This window comes from Phalacrocorax carbo, chromosome 24, assembly GCF_963921805.1.
Source record: "Phalacrocorax carbo chromosome 24, bPhaCar2.1, whole genome shotgun sequence".
Lineage (NCBI taxonomy): Eukaryota > Metazoa > Chordata > Aves > Suliformes > Phalacrocoracidae > Phalacrocorax > Phalacrocorax carbo.
In genome coordinates, this window is record NC_087536.1 from 3,365,803 (window position 1) to 3,378,711 (window position 12,909).

The following is a 12,909-nucleotide window of genomic DNA, read 5'->3' on the forward strand; positions in this document are numbered from 1 at the left end:
GTTATAGGGTTCTTGCCAAAACTGGCATCAGCGTACGAACAGCAGAAACACAGCGATGTTTCAGCAGAAAAGCATGACTTCATCCAGGAGACGGTGCGCACAGCAGTATAGTTTGTTCTCCTTGGGCAGCACAATTCCCAATAATTGCAAAGGAAATCTGTAATCTGAGTCTAATGCCAGTTCCAAACATCCCCCAAACCAATACTAAAATTATTTCAAAATCAGGAAATGAAAAAAGGGACTTTGTTTCATTTTACCTTCCCTTTCAGTAGTTACAAAGTTGCTTTTCCCAGAGCGTGAGGGGAAGTTGCATTGATGACGACTATAAATAGAACTAAAAAATAAACAGCTCTTCTCCCATATTCACATGACCCCAGCAGTTGGGGGTTTAAGGAGAAAACATATAAAAATATAAAAAGACAGTAAGTATTCCTGCTTGACATTTCCTTCTCCGGCTTTGCTAGTATCAGGCTGGCAGGTACATAACTGCCCTCTTCAACACCGAACCAGAATTACACAACTGTCTTTAATGAGCCTTAGAGTAAAAACATTACCATCCTCATCTTTCAGGAGCATGGGAATGCCATCGCACTTTTGATGCTCACTGAGATGGATTCCGCTGCTCCGGAGCCCACGGGAATCAATGGGAGTGCTTCCATTTTCAGCTCAATAGGCTGTGGGCCAACGTTTTAAACCCAATTTGAAGGAAACCAGCGTTTCAAGCAGCTTTCTCCCTCCATCCACAGCACTGCTAAAGCTGACAGATATCAAGATGTCTAATAGAGCTGGCCGTAAACTCATCACCTAGCCTTTCACTCAATTTTCTTTTCATTTCCCATCTAACACTTAATTCTAAATACGTTACCTTCGATGCATCAAGTTGACTTTGTACGTCCGTGTCTCCCTGCAAGCTGCCTAGCACACAGAATGTGGACATCCATACATTTTCCTTTTTTCCTTTTGGAGAAAAATAGGCAAGTTTTTCAGGTGAGAAGCACAGAACGCAATATAATATCGTATATGCTATACAAGACTCAGCACTTCCAGAAATTCATTAAGCCCTTACCTTGTGGCCAAGTGTATTTCTCATAAAAACACCCAATATAAATACTTGAATCGATCACAAAATTCATTACGTCCTAAACCCCGTTGTATTATTCACCCTCCAGTTAAAAACGTACACCTAATGTTCTAATCTGAATTGGTTTAGCTTCAGCTCTGGGTTTGCATCTGAAAAGCCTGCCTTGTGATAGACGAACCAAAAAACCCCTCCTTTAGTAAAAAAAGGCAGCTGCTTTTCCCTCTTCCCCTCCCCCAGGCCCATAGAGCTGTTCTGACAAAATCACCTCTTAACATTTTCTTAGACAAGCCAAATAAATTGAGTTTCTTCAGACTCAGGTTTTTTAAACTTCAAAACAACTCCTTGAGCTCCTTCTAAGGGGCGAGACAGAGGTGAAACAGGACGAAGCATTGCTCCCTGAGTCCACGGAGTCACCGTGTCACGCATCCAGAGAAATCATTCAAACAGTAGCTTGGCTGTGGTGTCCCAACCACAAAATAATATGTTTATTTTTTTCCACCACTTTTTTTGTTGTCATTTTATTGATAAAAACTACACAAAAACTAACTGATCATAATAATTAATTAAAAAAACAAAAAACAATGTTACACATTCTCCTGTGTTTTAGAAATTGTGTCAGCCAGTGAGTTTCACCAAATACTCTTGCTTTAAAAGATTTTCCTTCTGATCCATTTCAAACACATCACTTCCATTTTGGTTCCCAAACGTCCATTAATTTTGCTTAACGAGCACCGCTGGACTGTAAATATGAGAGTCGTTACTCCGTCGCATGTTTTCCCCTTTTTTAGAGCCCGAAAAGTAACTATAGTGTCAACAATGAAGCACAATGAAGATAGTAAAAATCAAAAGCACCCTCCATAGTGTACAGCCTGTGTCTTAAATGTACATGCACCCAAGTTTCTTTGTTTCTGCTGCATCAATTGCCAATGTCCTTTTGGTTCAACATAAGCTTTAATGCCCATGTCTGAAGATTGAAATATTAGCGCTTGACCACAAAAAAAAAACCAACCAAAAACCAAACCAAACAAAAACCCCCAAAAAACCCCCCAAACCTCAAAAAAAACCAAACCCCCAAAATAAGAAAAAAAAAATAAATCTCTATCTTTTGTTTGTTTAAAAAGAACAAAAATATTAAACAAATCTTTGAAGAGTAATAAACACTTAATAAGGAAACATGGCTGACCCACCCCACCCCACCCCAACCCTTCCCCTCCCCACCCCCTTCATTTTTACCTGTGGTTCTCCTTCCCTGGAACCGTGCAATGTAGAAAAATCAAATATACAAACAAAACTCTTAATCCATCCCTTTATGTAGCTAGAGTGAAATCTATTTTTTTTTTTTAATAAGAACTTGACAATCTCTCTTTAATATTTACATTGAGGAATTTGTTTGAAAGTTTAAAGCAAAGAAAATCCTGAAGTTCTCAGTGTGTACTGCAAGAGAGCATTTCCACAGTCCGCGGAGTTTGCTTTATCCCCTTCCCTTTGTCTGTGTTGGAACATTTGTAACTGGAATGGTAGATTTTAGTTTCTTGCCCTGGTCTCTTCTGAGATGAAAGGTCCCTCAAAAGACCTGCCCACTCCGCCCCTGAAGAGGTCGCCTCCACCGTTAGTTTGGTATTCTCTCAATGTAAATGGCTGGAGCAGCCGAACGCGCGATTGTAGCTATGAAGCTGTGGTCTCGACTGAGTTCCAGGTTGGTTGTCTCAGCCTGCTCCCGGGACATGGTATCGTACCCCTTATTTACATGGAGAGGCTTATGAGCTTGGCAGTATCCGATCACTGGCTGGTCATAACTGTAATAGGGTAAAGTCTTCATGTGGTGAGGAACCTGCACCAGAGAAACAGAGATCAAAAAAAAAAAGAAACATGTAAATAACGCGCTTAGTCACGCATTTCATCCCGCATCCATCGCAGCGCGGCCCGGAACGCACTGGCTGCTCAGCACAGCTGCGTTCATTGCGCGGCTCCTGCAGCGGGATCAGCCTTTGAGGTTTCGAGGTTGTCTGCAGCACATGCAGATTCCTCCTGAACACGACGGCTTACATTCGCGTCGGGCAGCGGGGCCCCACTCGCCCGCGGGCGTTGGAGCGGCCGAAAGCCTGTGGAACCACAGGCTTTCCCTGGCCCTCTGCTGAAGCCGGACTGGAGGCGGCTCCTCGCCATTTCGGCCACTATGTTTGTGGGCAGATTGCCAAAGCGGTCTTGCGCGCCGAATTCTGACCCCTTTTGGACAACCCGGCTACGACGGGTAAACTGGAAGCTGCTGGTAATACAAACCCTTTAAAAACTGGCCCTTCTTCCAGTGCCTCGAAAGGGGCTGAGCCTTTCTACAAACCTCAGACCAGCCTGAGCATGTCAAAGGACTGGAAAAGCTGGCTGCCAGCATGCGTGGCTTTCAGCACAGCTGGAACGCGTGTTTATTTCTTCTGTGACAAAGCTGCTTGCCCAAGGTCACGATTTCCTGGGTTCTTTATCTTACAACCTCACCAAGAGAAACACTATCAAAGAGCCTCAACTGATGCTCGCTGGAGCTGAGCAGATCCACACCTTGTAAAAATGGTCAGGTGTTTGAAAAGTCTGCAAGATCTATCCCGAATCCCATCTCTCTTCTTTATGTAAATACTCAGAAGCTGCCAGCCCCCCACCTTCTATTTTTTCCATAAATGTTCTGTGCTTGCAAACATTAATCCTACAACTAAATATGATTTATGGCACAACATCAGATACAAATCTTTGCAGATAATTTTATCATCTGCGAGAGATGAGCTGATCAAGTAGAAAAAAATACGCTCTCCGGGAAAAAAAACCCACACACTGCAGGAGATACAGGCAAGAGTTTATTCTAACACTGCTACAAAACCTGAGCTCATTACAGCTGGGGCTACCCTACACATAATTCAATCTTGTAACAAATGCCTTTTTATTTTCCATGCCGAACTTTAAATGAAGACTACAGAGCTAATTTAGCACAGATTTCCATTGCGTGGCGCACTTCATTCAAAAAGGTCTGAAGAAAGCAAAGGCATTAAGACTAATTTTTGCAGGGTTAGAGTTCCTCTTGCATTTGGATCTCCCCAGCAGTTAGATTCCTCCCACTGCTTCTCTGCAGAACGCTGGAGAGACTCCAAAACTCTTCCACTAGCTGGAATTCAGCTGAAAACGTCATTTTACGTGACAGTTGAATGGCAAGAATGCAGAAGACAAGCTGCTCGGTAGAATTTGATGGGACAACTGTGTTCATTTGTGGATCAAATTCAGCCACAGTGCAAGAAACTCTAACTCCCTTCGGATACAGTAGTGTCTATGCCAATTCCTATCAGGGCTTGGATTTGTCCTCAGCCTTTAAGGCAGCTCTTTATGACTCTATAAAAGCCAAGGACTGTTTGTGTTCTGGAGAGTTGAGAGATTGAGGTCCCGGCTTTACAGCAATAATACACAGTACATTAACCACCCGAGTCCTGTGCGCAGCGCTGTTGGCGTGTTTTCTCCCCTTCTCCAAACAGGAGTCAAAACGACCAGGATTCCAACAACATCCCTCAACAGCGGATAAACAGGCTTCCTTTTCAACTGTTTCTCAGTAATTTTACAGTATCTCTCACTTGTTTTCAGAGGTGAGGTTTGTCTGTGGCTGAAGTCATATTAGTAAGGGTCGCTGTGCCTTGTGTAAGGAAGCTGGATATTCTTTGTCAGTGTGAAAAATAAGACAAAATAGGTGTAACAGGCAACCCATGAGATTAAGAAGTTGCAGGTTAGTTTGTGGAAAGCATCTGTGGGATAATGAAGCCCAGCAATGGATTTGTTCCTCCCTGTTCTCAGGCCTGGCTCTTGTACTACCCTTCTTCTCCCTCTTTTGAGTGTTAGATCCCATTAGGGGAACTTAAAAAAAAAATCATGCCAAATGACTGTAAAGTACCTCTAGTAAAGACTGAATGCAGAAATACCAGCCCCTTCCCAAGTCAGTTCTTGTGACGCCCCTAGAATTGAGGTAACAACCATACGAACAATTCAAACAAGAACCTTCCTGATCAAAGTGAAAGCCTCCAGAGGACTCTCCCTCCAAAACGGGGCATCCTTTCCTTCCCTGAAACTACGTCTCTGAAACATAATGTTGCATTTTCAAAAAGACGTGAGGGATCAGTTTTCATTTACAGTGAAACGGCCCTACGCGAAACCCAAGCCCACGAGAGCTTTTTCAGGGGCCAGTCTTGACTGCAGAAACCACCGCCAATGCGGGTAACTGAACTACCACTGGGCCTGATGCAAGTAAAAATGATGGAAAATACCGATAACGTTCACGCCGAACGAAGCTGATACTGCTATTATTTTTCTGCTTCAGAGATCAACAAAACATATTTAAGGACATGTAAGTTGTTGAAAATTAATTTTGTAAGTATTTTTGCTCCAGGTTCTGAAGTAACTTCTCTTTTGTTTCATTATTGCTGTTAATGCCTGAGATACTGAGAGATGTGACCTCGGACAAGTCATTTTATGAGCTGGAAAATGAGAAGATTAAGTCCTGCCCCTGCTTGCCCTTGGAGACGAGAGCTCTTTGAGGCAAGGACTGGTTGTGCGGGGACTAAAACAACACAACTCTAACCTAAGCTGGGGCCTTTCAGCTGCTCTAGCCTCCTAGAGACAAAGAAAGCAGATGACTAGCGTGAAAAAAAATCCAAACAGTTCGCTAAATACCTCGGCAAATAAATACAGACTCTGGGATTCTGTCGCCTCTATCTCAAGGCCTTTTCCAGGGAAGACCCATTTTTTACCAGCTAGAAAGTGGGAGTAAGGCTGAGAATTTACCTGCCAGCCAATCAAAGGCAGGGCCAAGAACAGAACTGGGATCCTCTAGCGTGGCGTCCTTCGCTGGCTCCCCCAAGCCGCTGGGCTGCCACTAGCCCCAGCCTACAAATCTTGCGCTACAAAATTCTTTAAATTTTGTTTTGGAAGAAGTTCAATTGTAAATGAAGAAAAAGAGTTGCTCGCATGGAAACGCAACAGCTACAAAACAAAACCCTTTCTTTCGCGTAGTTGGTCACAACACGCGATTCAGTTCTTGGCGTCGCGCGCTCGCTCCCGGTTACGCTCCATGACAGCCCAGCCCAGCGCCGCCAGCGGAGCTCAGGGGCGGGACACAGAATGCCAAGACGTTTAACAGGAGATGACGCGTGTGTCTGTTCACGGCATTTTCTGATTCATCTCTATTTTAATTTCTAAAAACGACACTGCCTAATACTCACTTGAAGGATTAAAGCTTTCTGCAGTAGGCAAAACATTAATCAAAGGGGGAAGGCTCTCCCAAGTCACTGATGGACATTTTGGGTTCAGCCCATGCATGGCACCCAGTAGGATTGTCTTTTGCTCTAACGCCTTAGCGAAGGGAGCACACTGCCTACCCAGGGCTGCAGAGACTTGGTTACGTCAATGAACGAATCCGTGCGCTGGAGGAGGCAGTGGCTCCATTGCACAAAGAGCTTACTGCCTTACACGCACTGCAAGTGTTCGGTGCGGGCTTTGGGCTAATGGGCTGGATTAGTTAGCCCGTATTGACTTCTGAAGTCTGCACCTCTGTAGATCTTCACTCTAAATGTAATAAACATTGCATCCTAGCAGCCACACACTTCAAACAAAGGCTCTATTACAAGAAAAATTTACATAAATCCCCAGCTACAGGAGGAAGATAAAAGATTTAGCAGTGGAAACTTAAGAATGCAAATCTTCCCTTTCGCAGCTGAATTGACATTGGAGAGGTTAACAGCTCAACAGCCTCGCTGCCGAATAACAGCTCCCTTCGAAATGAGCTGGACTAACTTGAGTCTACCTGAAGTTCAGCGAAATTCTGGCCTGCATTAAAAAGATATTTCTCAACGTTCCCAGTCCACTTCTCCTCTGACTTCCAGCAATGATGTTCAGTTAAACCCTTAGTCATTCCAACATGCAAATACACGTATCCACATTCCGATTCAGGTGTTCTGTCTTTTTAATTCTTTTTTTATACTGCACTGAATTTTATCAGCAGCTTTACTGACTTATGTCAGAAATAGTGGGAGGTAAATTAGCTAACCTATTCTATACACTTCTGATGATTATTACACAAGAAAGTTCTATTTAAAAATTTCAGCAATAAGAATTCAGCTGTTCTGTTTCTCAGAGGTGCAGCCATTAAAACCTAGATTTCTACCAAAACATCAATAAAAATCCTCATTCCTGAACTGGGAAAGTACATCAGTGAAGATGTAACCTTACCATATACCCACGGAATCTAGTGAGCTTTAAAGAACATCGGATTGGTGCCTGAGTGATGACCAAGCGACTTTATTTCTAAAATACTTTTCTCTCCGTACCGCCTCTCACGGCATGTTAAACACCCTCACACAGCCTTAACCGCCGGCACTGCCTCCTGACAGGGCGCTTCAGCCAACCCGAAACTCAGCCCTGGTATGAGCTCCGAGGTATGACACCTCTCTATCAAGTAGTGCCAAGAGAGTTTAGCAGAACACCAGGTTCTTCGTACTGACTGACTCCTGCCTAAGCATCTCCTTCTGTGCTCACAGCAACAGACTTGCTGCAGTGACGACTGGCTGAGGATGAGACAGAGATTAACTCTCTGCCTCACTCAGAATCGCTTGCAGTTCGGCGAGATCTAATCACTAGCAGTCCCAGGTTGAAATAATTTCCTGGTAAACTCTTAAATCACATTTTGGAAACACAGGTTTTCAGAACAGTTCTATTTCATGCTGGAAATATGATGAGATTTTTCTTTATGCTCAATTTTGAAGAAAGATCTCCCACCATTCATTATCCCGCAGAGAAGGAAATTCTTTCTTGAGAAACGTGAATGGCTGAGGATGTCTAAGTGACTCACAGTACCAGAATTATCAACAAGAGAATAGAAATGTAATATAAGGAAGGAGTGACAATCCCAGCACAGTTTCTGGGGGAAAGTCCGTGGCGGGAGGGAGTTCACTATTTTTTTCCCCTGAAAGCAGAACGGTGTGAGGGCACAAACTGCCACAGCACCCTCTGACAAGTAACTGCTTTGGCAAGAACCTACAACCCGGAGCGTGGCAGTAGAAGTGATGTACTTCTGAGGACCAGGCTCTTTCAGCTGTTTCAGTCTGGGTACCTTGGCCTCATACTTTCACTGTTTAGACACTGCAGTTTAAATGTCTTCAAATTCCGCTCCTTCTGTTTTCAAAGAGAAAGAACAATCTGTTTTTAAAACTCAAGACATGCTCCATTCACCCTGATGGAAAACGGTATAGGACAACACCACTGCCTTGCAGTAGGCACATTTTCCTTCTAAAAAACCAAAAATGAAGCATGAACATTCACGAGCAGTTGAACATGATCTGGTTTCACATTTGCTGCCTCTCTATAATCCAGGTAAGCTGATTTATGTGTAAACACTTGCCTAGTTAATGATTACATGATTAAATTACACGCAACTTTAGAAGTTGTCCACATGTAGTGGAAACGCAGAGTTATGAAATATGGAAGCTACGTTTTCTCATTAGTGTTAATATTTAGTCTCAGAACGCCATGACTTCACTGCTGAATTAGCATCATAGCTGTTGATAAATCAAATTCAGAGTTCATTTTAAACCCTATCATAATTTAGAGTAAAAATAAGCAAGATATACTATCATAGCTTTACGATTAGTGAAGCACACAGCTTCACCTTAGAGACAGATTGATTAGGCACATTAGGCAGATATAGCTGGTATAAACAATTGCAGTGCATTTCACGCTGGTGAAAAATCACAGTTAACAACCCTGGAACACCCCTTTGGAGTCAGCTCAGAAAAACATTCCTATTCAGGAAAACACACAACTGTACACTTCCTATTAAAGCCATTGAAAGGGACAAATGCAGGCACTGAAGTTAGTTCTGAAATATGAACGGGTACGTGCTTTCTTCTGTTTCTAATTGGAACAAACACAAAAGCGCCTGGCTGTTTTTTAAAATAGGCCTTTTGTTCCGAAATTCATGTTTCCTAAGGTAATTCTCCTATTGACAAAAAAATCAAAACCTCATTTATTAAAAAAATTCAGAGCTCGGAAGTCTAAGCGCTCTGTTACGAGGTGGTTTGAGGGCTGTATGAGTTCTGTTTGTACTGAGGTTGTCTGTGTGACATCTGAGTATTTCAGGAAAACTGTCAACTTGATTTTTACGTGAAGGTCTTCAAAAATCTTTAATTAGCCCAGGTCTTCTAAGCGTTACAGATCCCACTGGGAACTTTGCCTGAGGTTGGTATGCCTACATTAGGCATGAGGCATTGAGCAAGAGTCTTTCAGTAGCTTGAATTGTAGGTGCAATTACCCACAATCAATTTCCTGCAATTTCATGTGCAATTTCCTTCCTGCTCCAGACAAAAAACACTTCTTTGCCTCCTCTATCTATTTCCCACCCTATCAGATTAATGGTCTGTGCAGCTCCCCCTGGGAGACAGACAAGAAGGAAGCCTCGGTCTGTAGCTAAAGGTCCCACGCTCCAAGGTGCGGAGCCCACCACCCTCAAATCATCAGCACCAAAGCTGTACCTATCAGTTTTCCCCAAGAAATTGAGGACATACTATACAGATCAACAGCCATGGGGGTCCGTGTTCCACGGGGATGGGTAACCCTGTCAGCTCCTAATCTCTTGCACGCTTGCGCACACGCGTACAGACTTGCATGTATGTTCTTAAGTCAAAGTGCTGTACAAAGTAAGCTTGTTTTCTAAATAAAGCACGATGCCTCCTTTGATGCACTCCTCTGTGGTGTCCTTCTTCCCTTGCCTTATGCTTACAGCCACTGTCATAACAAACTGATCTATGAGCATCCTACATCCATTTAGGCCCCTGCGCGGTGTGGCTCAATACCCGTCTGCCAGGAAGCACATCACGGGAAGAATATTAGTGATCTCATGGGTCCGCTTGGATCCTGCCAGTCCAGCGGGAATTGCGGCTAACGTCGAGTCCTGCTGGTCACTGAGCTACAGCTGCCGAACAGGCTTTGGACCCGAGCTGGGAGCGCGTGAAGCAGGCTGCAGTTTCCTAGTCAAAACAAGCAGCGAGCAGCCAGGACAAAGGCTGCTCTCCTGACCAGATCTGAGGATTAAATCAAGGTCTTTAGAACCGAGCCTGAAATCTTTTGAAGGATGTAGGGGTTGGAGGAGGGCACAGGACGGCTTCTTCAACATATGGAACGGAAGCCTTTATCAAAAATTCAGGTTGTGGTTGGCAAGTCTCAGACAATTTCCTAGTTAAAAAAACCCACTGACATCAGTGGAATCTTGGAGCCTAAATACTAGAAATGCCTGACAGGTGCGTCATTAATCTTACTCAATTCTTGTATTTCTGGCCGGGGAAAATGGGATCCCCCAACTGGCATAGCCTGTCAGAAGAGAGGTCTTAGTGTGACAACCGTAGAGAAACAACAGACAGGCGGCACAGGCAGAAGGTTGTGTGGCCACCAGTTGCTTTTGCATGTCCTATTAAAGGTCTATTTAGAGTTAACAAAAAGTCAACTGATAATTAATAGACATAATAAATAACTACAATAATTAAACAAACATCATTGTAATAAATATGATTATAAGCATATTAACCTAATAAATTATACGTTGTGCTAATTAGCAACTTACGGCTATATGGGACTATATAATTCTCTACAAAATTGATTGATTTCATATAAGACAAAGTTAATTAAAATATATCTATTAAATTCTTATATGGGATTAGAATATTAATCAACTTTTTAAAGCATCTATAGGCTATACAGGATATACTATAAAGACAGAATTATATGATTTATTCAGCCATCCTCGCAGAGCGTATTTCATGTTTTGAACCCCTACATAACATCACCCTGTCAGTCCCACTGACACTGCCAACTGGTTTTTAAGCTTTCCTTTCCTCCCCAGCAGATAACTGCCTAATCCTTCTATCCAATCACACAAACACCTTTCCCTTTAATACCAAACCTCTCGACGGGCTGTTTAACTAAGTGTGCTTTTCTAGAGATCAGGAGAAAAATCCTGCACACCCCACTGCTCCCTCTATGGGCCGATTTGATCTTTCAATCAGTAAATGAAAAGGTTTCCCTAAAGGAAACTCCCAGAAAGAAGAGAGTCTTCTAAGCCTTGTTATTGTTCCTTGGGCAAAACATTTCTTTTAAATTGCTTTATCTGTTTTTTATGGAGTATCTGGCTCCTGACAAAAAGGCCCACTGATGAAAAACTTAAAGGGAGATTCACAGTAACCTTTGATTTTCTGCCGTGGAGGGCCGATAAAATAAACAAACTATCTAGATATTCTAATTGGAAAGCCATTAATATTGCTTTCAGTGCTATTAGGATAATTTCCTATAGAATTCAATAGGAATAGAAGGCTGGTGGTTCAAAAAAGCTCTCACATTGCTTAGGGACAGAAGATTAGATTTTCAAAAGTGATGCAGTACATTGTAGTAGTTACCTGTCTAGATGCCAAAGAATCCCTGTGGGTGCCTTTCCCTATCTTTGGGTGCCTAAATACACATACCTTCAAAAAAGTAGTCTCTTTTAAGGCAGCTCGGCTTTCATTTAGATGCTTTAAAAAGCTGTATTCTCACGGGGAATTTCGGCTCCCTATGCATTGCATTAAGAGCTGAAAACTGTAGCTCATTCGTACTTAACCTACCAGGACAAGTCAAAGGTCCGTCTAGCCAAGTCTCCTAGGGATCAAGAAGAAAGAGCAGAGCACAGGTCAACAACCTGGTAGTAACTTCCACTGAGCATCCTCCTGACCTCCAACTCCCAGCTTCAGTTAGCTTCCTAAACTGCTGGCATTTCAGGCCTGAAATGTTATGGAGCTGGACCTCCCAATGCATTTAAGTGCCTGAAGCATCCTCACAGGCCCTAGGTCCAGCGCGGCATTTGGGAAATGGGGCACATCGTGCCTGTCGAAAAAGAATTATGACACTAAGGGAAAAGGTAGAGTTGTTTTTCCATGCAGTGATCATAAAGATCGCAACCTGCTCCATCCATTACTCACAGTAAATAAGTACAGTATTTAATATGAACATCTGATAATGTTGCTGCCACAGTGACAAATGAAGGCACTGGAGAATGAGTGAAATAAGTCTTTGTCTCATATTAAAATACTGCCTTTTCATTAGATCTGCCTAGAATTTATAGTGTGCAAGAGAGCTATACAGAAATTGACGGCTTCTTTAAAGATTTTTAAAAATACTGTTTAAAGTTGGACATGGATTCTGTACATCAAGAGACCAAAAACGTACTTCCTAAAGCTGGAGAAACGTGACTCAAATTGCACAATATCTGGCCCTTAAGAGTGAGGAGGTATAAGCAGGGCAACATGGTGGCTTATGATTAAAACCCACAGCAGTGCTGGAAGAAAGGGGATACTGGGTGTCTTATCACACTGAGAAAAGAAATGGAAGATTTTCCTTCTATGTTATCTAGTACTATACCCAAAAGGTCGTGGCGGGAGTCAGATGACAGTCTCAACCCATTTTTGACTAAAAAAATGCTTAGAGCCACATTTATAATCAGCATTAATTAAATTTAATACAGCTATAATACAGCTATACAGATAGAACCCAGCCCCTGCATCCTCAACAAGCTATACCATGACAGAGTCCTCCTCCTCTGTCATCACTTAAAACTCAACACTCAACATTATGGCGTTGACCTAAAAGAGCAGATTATTTATTTTTCAGTCATCTCAAGACAACTTGAAGGGGTCCTCCTATACAGAAAATGGGTGCCAAAGAAAGGAATACCGGGCAGAAAAAAATAACCAAAAAAGATGCTCATGCTACTGTTGTTTCACCTGATCTGGGGA

General features: G+C 42.8%; 1 protein-coding gene across 8 annotated transcripts in view; it reads right to left on the bottom strand.

Moving 5' to 3' along the window:
• Positions 1–1,532: 1,532 nt before the first annotated feature.
• LRRTM4 (leucine rich repeat transmembrane neuronal 4) overlaps positions 1,533–12,909 on the bottom strand; it is a 500,507-nt gene continuing 489,130 nt past the window's right edge. For 7 of the 8 annotated variants that reach the window (XM_064472620.1, XM_064472618.1, XM_064472621.1 and 4 more), the window contains one exon: positions 1,533–2,912. In XM_064472620.1, coding sequence (XP_064328690.1) covers positions 2,691–2,912 — 222 coding nt within the window. In that variant the 3' untranslated portion in view covers positions 1,533–2,690. The remainder of the gene's footprint in view (positions 2,913–12,909) is intronic. The other variant, XM_064472625.1, reaches the window with a different exon arrangement.